General features: G+C 43.3%; 1 protein-coding gene across 8 annotated transcripts in view; it reads right to left on the bottom strand.

Annotated features, from left to right (window-relative positions):
* LOC135494595 (dedicator of cytokinesis protein 9-like) overlaps nucleotides 1–22,496 on the bottom strand; it is a 91,554-nt gene that overhangs the window by 30,620 nt on the left and 38,438 nt on the right. For 4 of the 8 annotated variants that reach the window (XM_064782717.1, XM_064782716.1, XM_064782715.1 and 1 more), the window contains exons 9-28: nucleotides 22,151–22,316; nucleotides 21,022–21,164; nucleotides 20,666–20,815; nucleotides 20,154–20,369; nucleotides 19,387–19,709; nucleotides 18,926–19,014; nucleotides 18,404–18,657; nucleotides 18,090–18,182; nucleotides 15,342–15,511; nucleotides 14,561–14,648; nucleotides 12,125–12,148; nucleotides 10,115–10,201; nucleotides 9,564–9,656; nucleotides 6,332–6,447; nucleotides 5,780–5,849; nucleotides 4,914–5,114; nucleotides 4,331–4,477; nucleotides 3,973–4,056; nucleotides 3,518–3,626; nucleotides 1,366–1,380 (exon numbers count right to left, since the gene is read on the bottom strand). In XM_064782717.1, the coding sequence (XP_064638787.1) occupies nucleotides 1,366–1,380; nucleotides 3,518–3,626; nucleotides 3,973–4,056; nucleotides 4,331–4,477; nucleotides 4,914–5,114; nucleotides 5,780–5,849; nucleotides 6,332–6,447; nucleotides 9,564–9,656; nucleotides 10,115–10,201; nucleotides 12,125–12,148; nucleotides 14,561–14,648; nucleotides 15,342–15,511; nucleotides 18,090–18,182; nucleotides 18,404–18,657; nucleotides 18,926–19,014; nucleotides 19,387–19,709; nucleotides 20,154–20,369; nucleotides 20,666–20,815; nucleotides 21,022–21,164; nucleotides 22,151–22,316 (2,638 nt within the window). Of the gene's footprint in view, nucleotides 1–1,365; nucleotides 1,381–3,517; nucleotides 3,627–3,972; nucleotides 4,057–4,330; nucleotides 4,478–4,913; nucleotides 5,115–5,779; nucleotides 5,850–6,331; nucleotides 6,448–9,563; nucleotides 9,657–10,114; nucleotides 10,202–12,124; nucleotides 12,149–13,762; nucleotides 13,778–14,560; nucleotides 14,649–15,341; nucleotides 15,512–18,089; nucleotides 18,183–18,403; nucleotides 18,658–18,925; nucleotides 19,015–19,386; nucleotides 19,710–20,153; nucleotides 20,370–20,665; nucleotides 20,816–21,021; nucleotides 21,165–22,150; nucleotides 22,317–22,496 lie in introns of all 8 variants that reach the window. The other 4 variants (XM_064782719.1, XM_064782720.1, XM_064782713.1 and 1 more) reach the window with 3 other exon arrangements.

Here is a 22,496-nt window from a genome sequence, read left to right as displayed (position 1 = left end):
AACGACAAACAGCAGCGGTTTCCCGCCATAGTGGAAGCAGGCCCTTAGGCACGATACTGAGTAAAGAGAGTTGGCAGTAGGCCTATCAGCTGGTAAGATTTCGAAACCTACAGGGTGTCCCGACGGCACTTTGTGAGGAGACCCTGTAAATGAGAGATACAACCACCAAAAACAAGGCAAGAAGCAGAAGCAGGCCCAAATATCCTATGACCCATTTCAACCAAGTACTTTCTACCATTGTCAATGGGTGATATGAATAAAGAGTAGTAAATGCTTTTATCTAAAACTCCATGTACATTTACACTTGGCCTTTCTGTACAAAATTGAAGTAAAAGCATTTGCTAGCCTTTATTCATATCACCCAATGGACAAGTAAAAAGTATCACCTAAAGGTATAACTTCCACCCGATCTACTGATTTTGTTGAAAATTTAGTGTAATAAGACACTATACAAGTGGATATCAAATAAAACATGGGTTTGATCATAAACAAGTGATGAAAATAATACGTCATAATGCACAACATTGCGAAGCTGATGATTCAGAACATAATAGAGGCATAAAGCACACCGACAATGAAGAGGTCAAAATAAGTGATGAAATGCAGTCAGTTCAGTCAAATAACTACACCGATAGGAACTTACATTGTACATTTCACACTTGCATGTAGCTCTCTCATGACAAGTTTTGAAATCTTGATGAAGATTCTCTCGAAATGGTCTCAAAAGTCAACTGTTGCCCCCCCCCCCAAACTTGGACATTTTCTATCAAAATTATTCTAAAGGTACCGTAATTTTGAGGAAAATCAATAAAAAAAGATTTAACTTTTAAAGATTATCTAACGGCGTCATCCCGGTTTGAATTGCTGTATAATATAAAAAATTCATATTTTCCCCCCTTTCTGATGAGTGAGGGCTTTGCAACGCATAAACAAAATGGCCAAATTATAGGGTCAGCCGTGATGATGAAATCGACAGACTCTGACCCCATAACTCAGCCAAGTTCGGCCACTCAACTACAAGAGACGTTCAACTGGATTTGGACAAATTAAATACTAGACGTAACCCAATTGCATCCATTCATGAAAGATCGTTCATGGTGGTATCTGACATGCACACTGACTGATTTCAACCATGATTTATACTGTAAATAACCAAATGATTCACGAAAATTTCTGAAGAAAATAAAATTTTCATTTTGGTAGATACAAAATTTCTTACAACATTTCGAAACAAAAATATTTCGCGATTTTTCATTTTTGCATTAAACATTGATATTAATCGCGAAATCCACGATAAATGGTCGGCAAAAATTTGGAAGTTTACAGTATTTGGAAGACAACATAATAAACCATGCAGGAGGTTACCTTCTTTCTTTATATCTGTGAAGACATGCAAAATTAGCATATTAACGTCTGCTTCAAAAAATTAGCATATGATCATCTGTTTGGAAAAGTCGGACAATTTGGTTGAAAAGTTTGGCCCAGCCCAATGATGATGCAAAAAAACATCACCTTTTGTTATGAGTCGCAAAATATATTAAGATATAGGTCACAATGAAGTGTCGTTGCAGTAGTCCGTTCCAGACTCTTTTCTTCTTGGGTCTTGCCCAAGGACTGCTGCCTAACAAACGTTACTTCCACAAGTCGAAGCAGCGCAGACGTAAATATTCACACTTTCAAACAGGGGAGATGAGAAATGGCATCATTTATTACTCCCTTCGACTTCAAATTTTAGAGCGAATTACGGTCCTCTAATGACAACTTGACCTCAACTGAACTGAGGATGGTTTACACACTGAAGAACTCTATGTACCTGCACAATAATACTCTGTTTCCTCACGTATACCGTCTTCTTATAAACCTTTCCAGAAATGGGGCGCTGCGTGTCCGAAACAGTGATGTCATAAGGGGAAACTAGGCCTTATGGTGGAGGGACAAAGGATATAGTCATGGTTGACCAACACACTTGAATGCCTTTGATGACGGACAAGGGGGAAAAAGTTAGTTCCAATGCAAGCCACCAATTTCGGGAAGCATGTATACCGCTATACAAAATAACAGTGTCCATACATTGGGTGGGGTACGCAATAAGGTTCATCACATGCGGGCCGGTTTTTCTTCACCCACGTGATGAATGGGCATTGTCCATTTGCTCTGCCTCGGTCACGCCATGAATAAAGCCCAAACACGATTGTCTGGTAATACAACCCATTCAATTCATTCAAAATCTCACTGACCAATGGTAGTGGACTGCAAGTATCGGGTGTCTCTGGTCATAGGTCTGCGCAACGATCTGAGCCAATTAGTCCAATCCATTAGGCCTAACCTTTGTATTGGGAATGCGAGGTATTCATCCCTTCGCACCTCTTAAATATGTTGCCCAAAGACGGTATACGTGAGGAAAGCGAGTATTTTCAATTCTGTATCCGACCTGTACGTGTATAAGTGGGATAAAGTCGTATTCCAAGTCGTGGTGATGGCCTACGACTTGGCAACAACTGAATCATGCAGGTACACATCATTCATCAACGCGAACATACTAGTCAAGCAAACCATATCGAAAATATCACCAAACGACTCTATTTCAACCTCGGATATGATGAAGTTGGATTGGGATACGAGGTTGCACAACCTCTCGAATATGACACACATCAGTTGAGTATCGTGAACTGCTTTGTACTGGTACTGCAAGTCCCAATCAAAAACGCTCAAAGCAGTTGGTATGAACAGGTTTAAAAACTGCTTTGCTATGCGAAGCTTCTATCAAGCAAATGTGGCACTCTATGATCCTATTTGTAAGTGCAAGGAATGAATGCCCATTCTAAAGTGATTTGGATTAAATATTTACAGGGCTTGCATCATAAAACGTTTACTAGACGCAAGTCTTTCGAACTAAATCACTCATATGCCAGTGATTCTTAAAACTCCTTTTTTAGAAGAGTGGCTGTTTTGAAAAAGTTTTATAAGTGCTCATGAAGAGCTTCCAACGAAAAGTCATGTCAACAGGTTTAAGCCCTTGTTTTGCACTTTCTGATGGTACCATTTGTAAACCTATTGACATGACCATTCATTGGAAAGCTCTTGATGAGTACTTTCCGATGGTACCATCTGTAAACCTGATGACATGACCATTCATTGGAAAGCTCTTGATGAGAACTTTCTGATGGTACCATTTGTAAACCTATTCACATGACCATTCATTGGAAAGCTCTTGATGAGCACTTTCTGATGGTACCATATGTAAACCTAATGACTTGACCATTCATCAGAAAGCGCTTAATAGTACTATTTCATTGAACCTTCAGAGCAATTTCTGTGCTTCTCACAACCAACATACGGTGCCACCTTTAAAATAATCTGTCACTTGGGCAAAATATTTGTCTTATGTAGTTCTATCCACATTTGAATTGCAGCTAACTGACTGGAAGAATCAGACTAGAATTGACCAGTTGGGCCCCATGACCACTCACACTGACACAAATCCTAGAGCCTCTCCAGAATCACAGCAGACGCTTACCTTTGTAACTTTTCACGTGACCTTTCTTCATCATGGGCAGGTTGAGTGGGATGAAGTGTTCATGGCTGCAGACGATGCGTAGGAAATCGAACTTGTATTCATGCAGCACCTGGAAGAGAACTTCCCAATTAGACAACGCACCCAAGTACGGTATTCAAAACCGTAACTCGCCAAATTTTTGCGGATTCCTTTCCAAAAACACACAGATGAAACCGATGTGGTCCTACTCTGCCAAGTACCTCAGTTTTACATTTCATTTGAAAAGCCACGCAGGTTCACCCAGAAATACAATCCTGGGTTCGCCCCAGGAACCTGGCCCTACTGCTGGGTAGCTAGCAATGTTTATAACTGCGACACTATGAGGCTTCTTGGGCACTGTCAAAGAGTACTAGCATTGCCCTTGAAGGTATTGGTAATTCTGACACAAGGATCTTCAAAGCAGGTCAGACACCAACCTTAGGATCACCAATGTTGAAGCTGTCCATGTAGAAGTTGATGAGTCTGAAGACAAAGCCTCGGTCCATGAACGTGAAACATGACTGAAATAGAAATACGTTTTCATTATCAATGAAATAATAACGAAATCCACATTGTTTCATCCCGAGATACAAATCTTGGTTCTCCCCGTAATCGAACCCTGACATTAGTACGTGGTAGCCAGCAGTGTTAGCCACTATGCTACGAGCTCCTCATAGCCTAGTGGTCCACATAGTCTACATTCCTCTCCTTTACAGCGTGCTAGCCAGCAGTGTTAACCACTAGGCTACAAGCTCCTCATAGCCTAGTCCCCATAGTCTACTTTCCTCACCCTACCTTGATGAAGTTAGCCAAGCTCCTATTGGCGAGCTGTGTTTCCTTGGGTATCTCTTTGAACTTAGTCATGATGTGGGGCAGCAGTGTCTGTACCATGGTTTGCACACGGTACTGGTAGTTGGAGGGAAAGCGTTCGTTTCTCGGCATCTGAAACGGCAGACGGACAGAATAGAGCACGGCAGATGTTACAGCAATTACAACAAAATCCCTTACAATTTCAAGAAATTTGAGGTCTCCAAGATTGAATATTCCAAAGTGGCTCTCATTCCGCTCAAAATCTTGGCGATCGCCGCGGTCTAGGGCTACATCAAAGCTCGACCCTCAGGGTGTATAGCAAGACAACCAATACCCCCAGTCCGTTATCGAAATCCTTAAGCTACGTACATGTATATAGCCTGCAAAGTAATACTCTTTATCAATCTTTAGCAAGAATTCAAACTTCATATCTTGGTAAATCAAAATATCTATTTTTGTGCCAATCTACCCAATTGTCCTTTCAAGCAATAACGTGCTAAAACGAAATTCACAAATCAGTTTCAATACCGAGTACTTTTAATTCATGATCATTTGGTTGCAAGTTTACCTTAATTCTCCCCGTCACTAGCAGATGCTGCGCCATACTCTTGATCAAGATTTCAAAGAAAAACCACGAATGGTGCAGAAATTTGTAGATCACGAGCTGGTCCGTGTTGGCCGGCCGTAACGTGGACGTCAAATACTTGGCGAGTTCTTCGTGAATCGTCTTGTGTTTCTGCGACGGGGCGGGTTCAGTCATGAAGACGTACTAAAACGAAAAGATAAAGGGTAACTCGTGTCAAATTTCACCATATAATGTTTTAGCTGTTTTTGACAAATGACTACGTCACTTTCTCATAAATCGGTAAGGTTTTCGAATCGAAATGCACATTTTCTAGAAATTGATGGTTTAATCCCGCCCGGACGGCTCGCTTCGATGCCGTTTTCGTTGATGACGTCACAACATGAACATTTTCGCGGTCGCGGTGGTTTACATTCAGCGATTTTATAATAAATCTAATCAAAAATGGAAAATTTGAGCTTTATATTTGTGATCAACAATTAAAAACGGACGTATTTCCAGAAAGCTGTAAATCACATTATAGTATCACTTTAACATTTTTATATCATATCATATCATTACCGGCGTCGTAACCCATTTGGATTATTGCCATAGGTATGGTGTCTGCTAGAGGCTGCTGTCCACCTATGGGATCTTTTACTTGCCCTGGCATAGACACTCAGGTACAAGGGACCACGGGTTTTAGTCTCATCTGACAGACCCTGTTCAATCAGCGCTAAAACCTGAGCATTTCGGACTGGTACCTATTTGAAAACCTGGGTGATGTTGGGCATGCAAGGCAAAGATACCTGCCCAGAGTCTCACGCCAAGAGCCATATTCATCGATTACTGGATGTTTTTAGCAAATTTACCTTGACAAACGAATGCAGGATGTCCTGTTTTCCGACTTCAGTCACCATGGCAACCACATTTATCAGCACCCTGAAAAAAATGGTAGAAACGGAAAATGTTTGGTTAATAAACTGAGGCAAAAACTATAGAGGGCGCAGTGGTCAAGTGGCCAAGATTTCCATCTCATGATGGGCCCCATGTAAGGTTAAGAGTTGGTGGTGTCATGGGGAGCTGGTTATGCATACAGTAGAACCTCTCTATCAAGGACACCCTCGGGACTGACAAGTTATGTCCTTAATAGAGAGGTCTCCTGACTAGAGGGGTATCCCAACTAGAGAGTTGGCACTGAATGGAAACAACCACTTCGGGACCAAAACAAGTGTCCTAATAGGGAGGGTGTCCTTACTAGAGAGGTGTCTGCTAGGGGAGGTTGCACAGTACTTGTACTTTGATGCGATGCGATGCTTTCATGATGGCCGGTTTGAGGATTATTTCAGCCGAGTATGAAATCTGGTGATTTTGATTCAGAGAACACCGACAAAAACACTCGGGGGAAAAAAACTTCGGCTTACTTGACAGTATTCATGGCAACGTCTTCGCTATTCGTCTGTGGCAGGAGACGGAATAGTTGATTGATCAAGGTCGGCAAGAAGTTGATCATTGTTCCAACATCAACGGCAAGTAACGACTGAAAAAATATCAAGAAGGCAAATATTTGAACAATTCAGGCCAAGAGACACCTGTGTCACCTTTAAGAACTAAAAGGCAACTCTTTTCTTTCTTTTTTATTTCCTCAATAGCGCTGCAATCAGAAAGTGATTACTGTGACTCGGCCAGGAGTCGAACCCACGACCTCTTAATCACGAGGCCGACGCTCTTTCACTGCGCTATCACTGCTCCACATCACACGAACCCCCGTCACCAAATCTTGAGACCACAAAAAGCTAACCCTACCTTGATATTGTTGAGCAGTCCCCAGTCCTTGGCCGCCATCTGCATCTTCAGTCGGTTACTAACGTCACCCATCGTACTAAAACTCAATGACTTTTTCACCGTCACGCTGCCCTTCCTTGATGGTCCCCTCATCTGTACCATCTCCCCTTTAACGCTCATTTTAAACTTATCGTTGCCGTCTTCAACAACAATATCAGGCAACGCAGAGCTACTTTGATCACTTTCGAGATTCCCGTTATCAAAATCTTCCGCATCAGCCAAAGTGACACGCATTTCCTTCGACTCGAGGTTCAGAGACTTTCGCTGTCCAGGCAATGTCTCAAATTTGAATTTCTCCAAAATCGCCGCGCTCAAATCCGTGGTACTTTTTGCCTTGCGTACGTCAAAGCCAACACCGGATAGAAGTTCCGGTTTGAAAGTCTTGCTATACGGTTTCTCGTCTAAGTCAAACTCGTCCATGTCGATTTCAAACTCATGATAGTTCTCGGCGTCTGCTGTCCATGAGTCTCCATCCTCGTCGATGTCCTCAGCGGAGGTCGGTGCCTTCAGCCAAGGAATCAGATTTGACAATATAAACCGATGACAAATTTCTCAAGAATCGAAGTTCTTTGGGGGGGCAAATCCTTATTTTCAAGCTTGTTGTCACATCCAAGATGAAGTGAGATTTGCAAAGCCAAACAACTTGGTCACAATCCGACAATACCGGCATTTATGTTTATAATGTGAATTGTGCTGTTAAAGGACAATCACCACAGGAAAAAGATTGAAGTTAAGTTTTTTAGACCGAATTTTTAGTTGAGAGGTTTTGAATTCATCTGTTTGACAAGTCAATATGATTTCTCAACAATGTTGCCAGGTTGCTTTGACCCCCAGGTCAACCAGGCTGCATTCTCCATTTGGAAATTTTGCCCTTAGAACTGCCTTATGCTTATCTTGTAAAAGCATGCTTGAAAATGCTTATTTTTGGCCGATTTCGAAAATGCTTCTGGCCCAGATCAACCAGGCTGCATTCTCCATTTGGAAATTTTGGCCTTAGAACTGCCTTATGCTTATCTTGTAAAAGCATGCTTGAAAATGCTTATTTTTGGTCCGATTACGAAAATGCTTCTAGCCCAGATCAACCAGGCTGCATTCTCAATTTGGAAATTTCGGCCTTAGAACTGCCTTATCTTGTAAATAAAAAGCATGCTTGAAAACGCTTATTTTTGGTCCGATTTCGAAAATTCAAGGTCCGAAAGAGCGCTGAGGCATAGATCTTTTTTGGGTTGTCAAATTAAACCCATTTTTATGAGGAGAAAAAACATTAAATCCTCCGAATATCTGCCTCATTCCTGCCTTTTGGGATAGAACCCATTACTTTGCTGTAGGTCCTTGACTAATCAAAACCGAGGTACTATACCTCAGATATCCATATTTTCAGTCTATCTGAGAAGTCTTGTACTAATTTCTCAAACCAAGACCAGAATACCTGGTCATTTTCATATTTTCATAGTAGAGGAATCATAGAGACTTTTTCATGATTATTTCTATCAGAACAAAGTTAACTTCAAGTATGAGTGGGAGTCAGAAGATGTTATAGAGTTTTATCACTTGGCTAGAAGACACTACCCGCGGACAGTCATGTGAGAACGTTGGGTCAGATAGTGATACAAACCGTCATCCGAGGGGGGTGCAGGAGCCATATTCATTCAGACTGTGCTCGTTATTTTTCAAATCAAATTGAGGTATGAGTTAATCATTCAGAAGCCAACAGTCCTTGGAGACCTTCAGGCACCTTCCCCTAAGGCTGACGTTACATAGGCCTCATTCGTTCACTTCCCACATGTCACGTTCCCCTTAATGCGTTCGTTCCTCACTGAATGCATGCCACAAGGCCGTGCATTCACCGAGGAACGTTAAGTAAAGCTGGAACGTGACATGTGGGAAGTGAACGAATAAGGCCTATGTAACGTCAGCCATAGAGGTATACGGTATACTACACTATACGCAAACAATGGCTTCACAAAGGGTGCATGACCATGAAACTATTGTTCGCGTATAGTATAGGGTATAGCTCTATGGAATAGGTGCCTTACAAGTAAACTACCTACCTTCTAACACATGAGAACATCCCAAATCATAAATGCTCACGAAAAACTTTATTGCCAAACGTTGACGTCTTTAGCTGTACATTTCACAATAGATTTCCAACCCATGTCAATTTCATCCACAAAAGGTTTTGTATTGTATCGGACCGCTATGATAACTGCTATCTTTTGGCAAAATACCGAGGTGAGAGATGACCGTCACCTGGAGCTCTATAAACAATATTGGGCAATTGTAACTTAAGTAGGAGGAAACCGGAGACGCCGGATAAGACCTCCGCTGTCAAAGAGTCACCCTCTCTATCTCAAATTGAACTGGGGACCTCGTGGTGACAAGGGCTGACGTTTCAACCGCGCTACTCCGACATCTCATGCCAATAATGTCCCCCCTGACTTTAGCCATTCATGAAGAGGCTGATCATGTGTTTAACGTGTTGAGTTGACAGTGATGGCTCACAGTGGGTTAACACACAAACGAGAGCAGTTGGGAAACACACGGAAAATCACCGGTCTGCATACCGATCACAGCATGCATTTTCTGCCCACCGATTACCGACACACAAAGAAATGAATACGAAAATATCAAATATGAAAATGATAGCAACACGAAATCTTGTTGAATAGTAAATGAAAATATTCTGATATGATCGATTTGTCACTTTGACAATATCCGCAATACTTGGCACAGAATATCTACAAATTTTCCTGGTGTAATCTGATATCTATACGTCCAGATTTGGCTCCCTAACACTTGACTCTAATATACCTTGAGTTTATTGCTGGTCTCCATGTCGTTGGCGGGTGTGGGGGAACCGTCCGTCTTCTGACAGTGCTGGAAGAAGTTGTGGAGATGGGGGTCCTGAAGATGATAAAATGAAAGAAGAATTTGAAGTCATTATTAAGAAATTTTAAGAGTCAAAACAAGGAAATTGAATTTTACCTGTATCATGAGCGATTTTTCATATCAACCTCCATCAAAGTCCAGGTTGTCCCCGAGATTATTCAGTTCATCCAGAATCAATTCGGAATTTTCTTTGATTTTAATCCAAATAACTCGACTCCATTCTTGACCTTTTCCGTGAGGCTGATGAGATGCTCTCAGTGCCATCTTGCGGCAGGCATGAAAATCTCGTCAAACTGCTACGGTCATCAACATACAGCAGCTCTACATTGATACCTTGTTATCGAGGTTGGCTGGATCGAGGTTGGTGAGATTTTCTCACCTGTCGCTCACAGTTAGGAGACTTTAGCGTCAAGAGGCCGGAATATCTGCCCAGCCACACGGAATGGTTCAGTAGCTTTTTTGACGGGACATACCTTGGTGTAGACTGTCGAGATCAACCTCAAATCGCATCTGAAGAGCTGCTTGGCCCCTTCGACCCATCGGATCTCCGGACCGGAGTGCTGAAAGTAGAATATCACAAGATTTAGTCGCTAATCCAATCAAGACAGCATATCTACTCATCAGACAGGATATCTAAGGTACCATTGCACAAGGTGATGCTGAAATATGAGGTAACTTTGTGAACATTCAGCTATAGATGATTCTCATCAGAAAAATCTTTCTAGGGGGTCAAAGTTACCCCATATGCTGGTCCTCCTGATCCAGGGTTCGTCGAAATTTCTTTACATCAGAGAAATGATACCATAAACTTTACCACGGACTGAATACCTCACTCCCCCGTCAAAAGGGGTCAATGTTTTTGTATCTTATAAATCCTCATCTAAAATAACGATTGAATTTGATGCGAAAATTACAAATCGAAGACCAGGGTTTCATAGAAAGCAAAAATATGTTAGAAAAATCTGAAAATCATGCAAAGAAGGTAACAATCATCTACGGATCAGATGTGTTACATAATCAGGACGAAAAGGATTCAAATAAGCTTCGAAACATGCAGACTAAGAGAAAAATTTGAAAGTAAAATTACAGACTGATGACGGGACTTTTGTCAAACGTTTTTCCACAAGCTGGTTTTTGTATCAATTTGATGAGAAAGCGGTCAGTTTTCGGCAACCTTTTTGAGCTGACAAGTGAGTAAAATCGCTACGACATGCAGTTTTAATCGCATGCGATAATAATTGCTGGTCTGCGGTGGTCACTGCTGGTTGCTGCAACTCGCTGATTTGCGAGGTGCTATAGTGTTCATATCGACTCCAGAGGTAATCTTGCTAATGTAAGAGTCGTCTTCTTGCAGAACTCAAATGCACGGATTGCAACGATGGGCAAGCCACTTTACTTCAATTCCAAATCTTTCTTATTGAGAGCGGTACAAAGATTAGCTCGACTCAGTTGGGAACACCGTTTGAGAGAAAGTGACCATGCCATTTCACGGCATGGAAAGTATATTTTTGGGAGGACGATTTTATGACTTCTCATCAAATTGTTGGACAAAGACATGCAGGATATTAGGACATAATGGAAAAGCTGGATGTCTTGACTGAAATTAATCTTCAATAACCAAGATATGATATACTTTACACAGCAAAATCTTTGCAAAAATTTCAGAAAAAAAATATTTCACAATTTTTATTTTGGCCGATTACGAAATTTCTGTTGGCTTTTTTTTCAATCAGTAATTTTCTCAGCAATTTTTTGCTCTTTAAATCAGGGTGAATCGAAAAATCCAGGAAAAAAAAATGCCCTTGATAATTTAAGAGTACTCACTGTTAATATTTCAACAATGAAGTATAAGGCCTCTTAAGTTCTGTTTTATCACATGCTCATTCTGTTAGTAGATGTACTGATAACATAGCGAGTCAAATATTGTCCATGGAGTTGGAAAATTCACCAGTAAGGACTTTTCACCTTATTACATGTAGGCAAAACTCATGTACCACCAAATCGGGATGCAAACAGCTGGTGAAGGTCTTACTCCAGATGCAAACAGCTGGTGAAGGTCTTACTCCAGATGCAAACAGCTGGTGAAGGTCTTACTCCAGATGCAAACAGCTGGTGAAGGTCTTACTCCAGATGCAAACAGCTGGTGAAGGTCTTACTCCAGATCGGGATGTTGAAATTAATGCCTGTTTGTTACAGCTCGGTCATTACATCCAAATCGGGTGGGCATTTAACATCCCGATCTGGGGTAAGATCATCTTCCTTAACTTTTCACAGCCCGACTTGCAAGTACATATGTTTCACCCGATCAGGCAAAAAGTCCTGATTGTTCAAATTGAGGCATTCCAATATTGACACCTGTTTCAGATTTCGTTCTCACATGCAGAATTGGGCTGTCAAACAATCTATTTTTGGTATCCAGGGTATAAAATGCCGTCTTAAGACAGTTTTGGAAACATCCAGGCAAAATATTACTCCCAACTTACTTGACGCACATAAAATGAAGAAGTCTAGAAAAACATCGCAAAAAAATTACGGATAGTTTTAACTAAAACAGCGAAGAAATTTAGCTCAACAAATCACCAGCACCTCAACCAGTTCATGTACCAATACATGTACATGTACTATAATGTTCCCCACCCAACAAAAAATATTTTAAGATACAATGATGTAAAAAGTTTGGAAACAAGATATTATTAAATCAATGTCAAGTCATGAATCTAGAGAAGATATAACTTTATGTGAGAAATGATACAGCACCATTCTGACTCTCTGATGAGCGTGCCCAAGTTTATGGTGAGCCTGTTTCAAAAGTACTAAATTTCAGTTAAATATCACTTCGTCTTTTCAATTCCTACTTTTTTCCAGGACTCCTCATTGCAGAGAAAACAAACATCATCATGGATGTGAATAGATACCTTTTCGATAACAGAATACAACTGGCAGTTTGGTACCAGAAAAATTATGGCCACCTCTAGTAGTGCTGACTGTCACTAGGGGGAGACGCAATATCAATTTTGTGCGAGTCATGACCTCATTTTGATGCATGCAAATGTTGATAAGGCCAAATGTGCAGGTATAGCAAATTTTTAGCTCAAGCATGCGCATTTAGTCATTTGTGACCCGCTCTACCAAAACTAGGCGCTTGTCGCATCTGAACTTGACAGGTTGATACGGACTTGTTGTTCACTTCCCTATTGTAGACCTTTTGTGAAATGTGACCAAATCAGTTTGTAATAGATTTCACAAAAGGTCTACAATAGGGAAATGAACAACAAGTCCGTATCAACCTGTCAAGTTCAGATGCGACAAGCGCCTAGTTTTGGTGGAGCGAGTCACATTTTTTGCATCCGTTCATATGAACACTGCACAAAGTAAATTCATATAGCCTCAATGTAACTCCCAAATATCAAGGATTCCATAACTATTATTTATCTGGCTACGTTAGGATGGCTATTCTTTCAAAACACTACTAAGTTAGTTTTTAAGTACAGTAGAACCTCTCTATTAGGGACACCCTTGGGACTGACAAGTGCTGTCCTTAATAGAGAGGTGTCCATATTAGAGAGGTCAAATTGAATGGAAACCACCAGTTTGGGTCCAAACCTAGTGTTCTTAATTGAGAGGTTGTCCTTAATAGAGAGGTATCCGCTAAGGGAGGTGCCACTGTACTTTGACTACGTGTTGATCCACTTGAAACGTTAGAACAAGCATTTTATAAGGTAAATGGTACAATTATAGCCTCTGTGTGTATCAACGTGTACTGCCGGCTGTTTTCAACAATACAGTGATATAATTGTACCACCTTCCCTTACATACCGAAATTACATGAACACATATCTAAGCCGAAATCAATACATGTCAAAAGCCTACGTGATATGAATTATCGCTATTAAAGGTAGAAGATAGCTTTTTAATCCAAATTAAAAATCCAAACATCTTCATCCTCTGATTCTTTGAACAAACAACATACTTTAAAATAATGACACTTGCGAAGTTCATCGACATTTGAAATACTAATTTCACCGACAATTATTAAGACATCAAAAAAAAATTCCTAGCGATATTTGTGCGAAACGAACTCGACATAGAGGCAAAAATTGCAAAGTGAAAACATTACTCACTGTCCTGTGATGACCCTGTAGTCAAAGTTGCACAAAAAAAATTTACATCAAATGTGCAGGAGCAAAAAAATGAGAGTGATTCCATATCCAGCGATCTTTTACACTTACATGAAGCCGAGTTTACATTGGGGTCATTTTGGCATGTTTCATGATCAACATTTGACGGCATTCCGTCACACAGGACACAAGTTCAATTTCGGGAAAAAGAGTTGTTGGCAAGAGCAGGTGGACAGTTTCGCCATCTCTCAAAGCAACTATCATTTGAAGGGCTTCAAGCAAAAAGGACATAAGTCCGCTATTGATGCATGGTTCTTAAAATAGGTGGCGACTCTGTCTACGTGATCTTCTTGGGCCAGTCGAGAGTACCAAGTGACAGCGGACGAGGCTTGAACCCATGACCTTCAAATTACAAGTCGGATTGTCTTCCGCTACGCCACCACGCTAAATACCAAAACTGGAACACCGTTCATGCGTTGCGTGAATCAGGAGGTGTGATCATGACAAGTGACATGAGACATCGATGTAACTCGGTCAAACATACATAAATAAATCGATAAATACAACTTTCAATTTCAAGCAGGGTTGCATAATCAAAAACGAGATGCTCGTAATGCCCTTTTTGCAGAAATTAAAAAATGCGTGTGCACATTTAATAGCACAGGTTTTGATACAATGCTTCAAAAGCCTCGGACAAAAATGAAAAGTGCAATTTAAAACTTATCTGACAAAGTGCAGGGTCCAAATTGGTTGAGTAAATATTTTTACAAGATGCAGACGTCGTTGTTTATCCATACGTACCCCTTTTCCAAGACCTAGTGGTTCGTAGGCCAGATACCCGGCTGGGAGGATAGTGGCTATAGAGAGGTGTTGTTCTCCAACGTTCACTCTGAAAGTCAAAACCACATTTCATAAAAGGGGGACTATAGGCAGGAGGTAGGTGGTCAAAGAAAAGTTTCCAGGCGACTGACGTGCACAGCTCAAGGACTGGATTGCGATTGACTCAGCCGTCACTATATTCCTTGCACAGGGCACATAAGGTTTCAAGATACTGAGAGACAGAGACCCCTATTGGCAACTTTGTGTAGCTTTATCTGACCTGCCTGGCTTCTGCCTATAGATTTCCTTTCAGACATGTCAGAGGCAAAAATTTAGACCATTCAGTCTGTCACCTCTTCCTGTACAGACCTACAAGGGTCCGTAGCAAGGACTCCCACAGTTTTTTCCACCTATTAAAGTTCCTTCAACAAAATAGTAGCAGGGCGATAGGGCATCAGGGTGACAAGGTCAGAAGGTCATAGGTGCGTCACTCAGACTGGCGATCATACTGTGTTCTCAATGACCTCAGGCGAACACCCAATTGCCTCTCTCCTGAGTAACCAGCTAACACGCTGGCAGATATAACGGCCTCAAAAAACATTCATTGAGCCTAAAACTTCAACCCGACTATAACTCTATGAAACACCAGCATTCTCCTCCCAGTGTGAGCAGGGGCAATAACAATGGTCTCTGTCAATCCTTTCTCTTGTTGGTTGACCTCCGTAAGGTGGGCCAGGTATCACATCAAACATGGTATCCTTACCTTCCCTGTGTGAGCAGGGGGAGCCACGCATACCCCACGACAGTCTCTATATGTTCTTTCCTCTTGTTGGTCGACCCCCTGGACGGCGGCCGCGTATCACAGCTGACATGGTAGAATGTAAACAAAAGGTGGTGCTTATCGTGTAGCTGGACTGGTAGCGCCATCTTCACCTGAAGCATCAATATAGAATTCGTAACGAATGACTGATATTTCATAGTTGCCAGAATACTACAGAGTTTCTTGCGGTATCAGATCCGACCTATGATAACATCACCACTGCCCAAGACTGTTCACCAAGAGCTACATCTACCATGTCCCAAGACCATTTGCCAAGAACCACATCTACCACGGCCACAGACCGTTTGCCAAGAACCACATCTACCACGGCCCAAGACAGCTTGCCAAGAACCACATCTACCACGGCCCAAGCCCGTTTGCCAAGAACCACATCTACCACGGCCCAAGCCAATTTGCCAAGAACCACATCTACCACGGCCCAAGACAGCTTGCCAAGAACCACATCTACCACGGCCCAAGACCGTTTGCCAAGAGCTACATCTACCACGGCCCAAGACTGTTTGCCAAGAGCTACATCTACCACGGCCCAAGACCGTTTGCCAAGAGCTACATCTACCACGGCCCAAGACCGTTTGCCAAGAACCACATCTACCACGGCCCAAGACAGCTTGCCAAGAACCACATCTACCACGGTCCAAGACCGTTTGCCAAGAACCACATCTACCACGGCCCAAGACCGTTTGCCAAGAATCACATCTACCACTGCCCAAGACAGCTTGCCAAGAACCACATCTACCACGGCCCAAGACCGTTTGCCAAGAGCTACATCTACCACGGCCCAAGACTGTTTGCCAAGAGCTACATCTACCACGGCCCAAGACTGTTTGCCAAGAACCACATCTACCACGGCCCAAGACAGTTTGCCAAGAGCTACATCTACCAAGGCCCAAGACAGTTCACCAGGAACTACATCAACCAAGGCCCAAGACTGTTTGCCAAGAGCTACATCTACCAAGGCCCAAGACAGTTTGCAAAGAGCTACATCTACCAAGGCCCAAGACCGTTCACCAAGAACCACATCTACCACGGCCCAGGACCGTTTGCCAAGAGCTACATCTGCCACGGCCCAAGACTGTTTGCCAAGAGCTACATCTACCAAGGCCCAAGACAGTTTGCAAAGAGCTACATCTACCAAGGCCCAAGACCGTTCACCAAGAACCACATCTACCACGGCCCAGGACCGTTTGCCAAGAGCTACATCTGCCACGGCCCAAGACCGTTTGCCAAGAGCTACATCTACCACCGCCCAAGACCGTTTGCCAAGAACCACATCTACCACGGCCCAGGTCCGTTTGCAAGAACCACATCTACCACGGCCCAAGACCGTTCACCAAGAGCTACATCAACCACGGCCCAAGACTGTTTGCCAAGAGCTACATCAACCAAGGCCCAAAACCGTTTGCCAAGAGCTACATCTACTACGGCCCAAGACCGTTTGCCAAGAACCACATCTACCACGGCCAAGGACCGTTTGCCAAGAGCTACATCTACCAAGGCCCAAGACAGTTCACCAGGAACTACATCTACCACGGCCCAAGACCGTTTGCCAAGAGCTACATCTACCACGGCCCAAGACTGTTTGCCAAGAACCACATCTACCACGGCCCGAGACCGTTTGCCAAGAACCACATCTACCACGGCCCAGGACTGTTTGCCAAGAGCTACATCTACCACGGCCCAAGATCGTTTGCCAAGAGCTACATCTATCACGGCCCAAGACCGTTTGCCAAGAACCACATCTACCACGGGCCAAGACCGTTTGCCAAAAACCACACCTACCACAGCCCAAGACAGTTTGCCAAGAGCTACATCTACCACTGCCCAAGACAGTTTGCCAAGAGCTACATCTACCACGGCCCAAGACCGTTCACCAAGAGCTACATGTACCATGGCCCAAGACTGTTTGCCAAGAGCTACATCTACCACGGCCCAAGACCGTTCACCAAGAGCTACATCTACCACGGCCCAAGACCGTTCAGCAAGAGCTACATGTACCATGGCCCAAGACTGTTTGCCAAGAGCTACATCTACCACGGCCCAAGACCGTTCACAAAGAGCTACATCTACCACGGCCCAAGACAGTTTGCCAAGAGCTACATCTACCACGGCCCAAGACCGTTTGCCAAGAGCTACATCTACCATGGCCCAAGACCGTTTGCCAAGAACCACATCTACCACGGCCCAAGACCGTTCAGCAAGAGCTACATGTACCATGGCCCAAGACTGTTTGCCAAGAGCTACATCTACCACGGCCCAAGACCGTTCACAAAGAGCTACATCTACCAAGGCCCAAGACAGTTCACCAGGAACTACATCAACCAAGGCCCAAGACTGTTTGCCAAGAGCTACATCTACCATGGCCCAAGACCGTTTGCCAAGAACCACATCTACCACGGCCCAAGACCGTTTGCCAAGAACCACATCTAACACGGCCCAAGACCGTTCACCAAGAGCTACATCTACCACAGCCCAAGACCGTTTGCCAAGAACCACATCTACCACGGCCCAAGATCGTTTGCCATGAGCTACATCTACCACGGCCCAGGACCGTTTGCCAAAAACCACATCTACCACGGCCCAAGACCGTTTGCCAAGAACCACATCTACCACGACCCAAGATCAGCCACAACTTGTTGATCATGCCTCATTTGAAACCAAAGAATCACTTACCTCCTCATAGAAGTCTGGAGTGTAAAGGTGATGTAATACTGCTGTACTAGCCACAGTGGTGAATACTGAATTGCACGCATGCCCGTATATACACTGAAACAGAGAAAGAGAAGTTATAACGTGTCATTTCTCATGACATTCATGCATCAGTACCGAGTCCAGGCATCAGAATATTTTGTTCCCTTGAATTCGCTCTTACAGGCACTGTGTTTCATTGCTGGCCCTGTGAATTCAGCTTCTTGGAATAACCAGGACTACAAGGTAAACTGATGAAAACAGAAATTTGACATCCCTGGAGATTAAGACTACCGTACCTTCAATGGTACAGTGCCATCTGCGTCCGAGTCCCTGAGCTCGATACAGCACGCAAGATTCCTGGCCTTGGTGAACGTTTTCTGGGAGTCGTACTTCAACTGTTTCGGATAGACGTAGAGACTGTTCCCATATGCGGTGTATGGGAAACTGGTGTGACCCGTTTCTGGGTTGAATTCCTCTACTTCATGCGATGGCGGCTGTTCTGGTGGGTTGGCGAATGGTCGAACAGGGACGAGGGATGGATTCAGTATATCTGGAAAAGATAGTATCAAATGGGACTACTCACCCTGCAAAAATTGACTGTGAAGTAGCATTGATTTGCATCTATTTTACCGGGTGCCTCATTTTGTGGCAGTGGACAAAGTTTTTTCAATCGAGATACAGATCAAGCATGTTGTGATGGATTCGATGGAAGCACTGTCACAGAGAGGACACCACTGTATTAAGGACAACATTCGTCAGTCCCAAGGGTGTCCTTGATGGAGAGACCGTATTAAAAATGATAAAATTGTCCAGCTTACTGCTTAGCGGTGTCTTCCCCTCCTCAAATGGTTCTATCTTGACTTTGAAAGTGGCCGGGATCACTTGCCATTTTGCTTGCTTCTCCGGCCTACAATGACGAACAAAAAGACATGAATTGAAGGTGAACGGGTGTTCTCAATCAGCAAGAAGAATATAAAGGCCTGGGCCTAGTTGTCAAAAGCACGAAATTCACGTTTTCCCTAATGGTAATAGAGCAACGTGCATCAGTCCCATCGTGATTCATGCTCCTCAATCGTTGCAGATAAAAGGAACCCCAGTTTTAAATCTCATTCGAAGGACTATGAAGAGCCGGGAATTTTAGTTCCTTGAAAGCTACGCCAGTTTATCCAGAAATACAATCTGAAGTTCTCCACAGTTTCAAACCATCTCAGCGCAGAGTACCAAACAGTTTCCAGGTGGAAACTTTGTACAGCGCCAATTCTCATGGTGAGCAACCTACCGCCTAATGTCCTGTAAATGTCTGATTAACTCCTCTTCCGACACTCGGGAACTCTCCTGCTTATAAATCACAAAATCGGTCGACGTATCCAACTCAGTGCTGAACGGTCTAAAAACCGGTCGTGCCGCCCAACCGAACGGCATCCTATAATGTCCTATCCGGCTACAAACCAATCTCATCTGCCGATGAATCTTAGTTCCTACTTTTAAGTCTGTGTTTTTTATGTATGGGTCTGTTGCTGCCGATATGCCACTTTGCAGAATTTTCTCGATCTTGCACACCAAGTAGATGTCTGCGTGTGACTTTATCACAGAAAATACGCACTGGAAGGAAGAAAAGATAATGAACCATAGTGCCAATCAAATCAAGACTGGACTCTCTTTGAGGCCCAGCGGAGAACCACCAGGACTGTGGGGACTGGAGGAACTGTGGGGACTGGAGGAACTGTGGGGACTGGAGGAACTGTGGGGACTGGAGGAACTGTGGGGGCTGGAGGAACTGTGGGGACTGGAGGAACTGTGGGGACCGGAGGAACTGTGGGGACTGGAGGAAGACCTGAAGGCTACATCTCGTTTCGAAAACATCGACCGACCTACAAATTTGATGCTGCGTCAAAACGTTAAGAAGAAAGACTTGTTGTGTTGTGTTCCTGCAGTGTCTTTGAACACATTCACCTCAATTACCTAAAAGCACGCATCTTTAGAGCTTGCCATCTTCAGAGAACGACCTATTTGTCGTTCAGCTCTCCACTCTATTCTTTTACTTACTTTTTTACAACCTAATAACCAGCTCTCCTCCAGCCGGTGTAACTCGGGCTCTGACGTGTTACCATTGACGGTATTGAGCTTGTCGTTGGCCTGTAACATCTCCCGCGGAATCATCTTACGGACAGCCGGTGAGTTGGGGTCGTAGTGAAAGTCCTCGGAGATTTTCTTCCCCTCCTTTGCGTCATATAGGCTGAGGGAGATGAAAAATGGCTCGGGCTGGAAGGGAGGAATTTTAAAATCAGTCTCTGTTTCAATAGAAGGAGAAAGGACGGTACTGACTTAAGTTTTGTTGACAATGCCATCCACTTTGCTTAATTTACTCCATTAACTGTTCATTTCAATGATTTCTTATTGAACTTTCAATATTTCGGATGCATAAAGATAGCACTACCCCCTTGCAGCTTCCGCGGATGTGCCATTGAAAGTGACATTATTTTAGGGTCACTCATTTTAAACACCTCAACTCCAATCCTCATATCATTTCCTCAGGAGAGACGAGACCATTTCCTTACATTATCCAGTACTTCGTGTTCATTATCGTCTGCTATATTCGCTTGTAGTTTGGTTCTAAATTCCTCGCACGACACGACGAAACGTTTACCAAATTGTTCCCTGAATACGTCAACATCACAATCGTCTAAGTCACCCATTAGGATGGGCCGCTGGAAATAAAACATGGTCAAATTACTTCACAATTTCATCACTCTCACTAAAGTTTTCATTTGATCAATATTGTCACTATGGTTTGGGACCAATTAGGTTTATTTGCCAAGAGACACCTGTTTCAATAATTGGTATCAAAACATCACATAACTGAATCAGATGACGTGCACAACTTCACTTTAGAACAGCAAAAATATTCACTTACAGGTAAATCTGGATATATTCGAAAGACTTTTTGTCTATTTTCTTGTCGTAGATTAGCCAGGTAGGAATCGGTTTCTCGTGCATACTTGGCCAGCTCCGGATGCGTCCCGTAGTCTAGGTCTTGACTCGTTCTGTCTGCGGGCGCTGAATCGCCAAAACATAGAGGATTACAAAATATGGTCATGACAATTGATACTTGATCAATAATTTTCATCACAGGGGCCACCTTCCCCCCACTTTGCAGGGCCTAGCTTCCCCCACTTTTACCTTACAGGCACTAGATCTAGAATTGTCATCACAGGGGCCACCTTCCCCCACTTGGCAGGGGCTAGCTTCCCCCACTTTTACCTTACAGGCACTAGATCTAGAATTGTCATCACAGGGGCTAGCTTCCCCCACTTTTACCTTACAGACACTAGACCTATAATTGTCATCACAGGGGCCACCTTCCCCCACTTGGCAGGGGCTAGCTTCCCCACTTTTACCTTACAGGCACTAGATCTAGAATTGTCATCACAGGGGCTAGCTTCCCCCACTTTTACCTTACAGACACTAGACCTATAATTGTCATCACAGGGGCCACCTTCCCCCACTTGGCAGGGGCTAGCTTCCCCACTTTTACCTTACAGGCACTAGATCTAGAATTGTCATCACAGGGGCTAGCTTCACCCACTTTTACCTTACATACACTAGACCTATAATTGTAATCACAGGGGCCACCTTCCCCCACTTGGCAGGGGCTAGCTTCCCCACTTTTACCTTACAGGCACTAGATCTAGAATTGTCATCACAGGGGCTACCTTCCCCCACATTTACCTTACAGGTACTTTTCATCACAGGGGCTACCTTCCCCCACATTAAACTTACAGGTGCTTTTCATCACAGGGGCTCTCTTACCCCACTTGGCAGGGGCTACCTTCCCCCACCTTTACCTCACAGGTACTTGATCTATAATTCTCATCACGGGGGAAAAACTGCACATCAAAACTTGATACTGGAATACTTGACAACACTATCTTTACACAAGGCTTTGAGATCGCAACATCCACTGCCCATTCACTCTAAGAAGTCCTCCCGAAGGTGGGGATTTTGGACTTGTTGGGGTAAGATGACCGACATCCAAAACTTACTCTTCATCTTATCTGACGATTCGACGTTATTGTTCTCATTCGATTGGACGACTTTCTTCAGCGTGCGGATCCAATCGTCTATCTCCCCCTCACTGTCGGCACCAAGCAGGTAGAACGACTTATCCTGCATATTGATCTCGAGCGTGTTACGACCACGTTTAGAACTCTGGAAGCGAAAAAGAAAAGTAAGGAAATTCTTTAAAAGGCAAAATATTCCTGCTCAATCTTTCCTAATTGTAATATTTCATAGTCACCCATCCACCAGTTAACTGTTCTCAACAATGCTTAACTTCGTTGACAGGGCCGAGCATGTTGACCAAAACTCCACCAAGGAAATTCCTCAACA

The sequence above is a fragment of the Lineus longissimus genome, chromosome 10, assembly GCF_910592395.1.
Source record: "Lineus longissimus chromosome 10, tnLinLong1.2, whole genome shotgun sequence".
NCBI classification, from domain to species: Eukaryota; Metazoa; Nemertea; class Pilidiophora; order Heteronemertea; family Lineidae; genus Lineus; species Lineus longissimus.
This window is presented reverse-complemented; position numbering and strand designations above follow the sequence as displayed.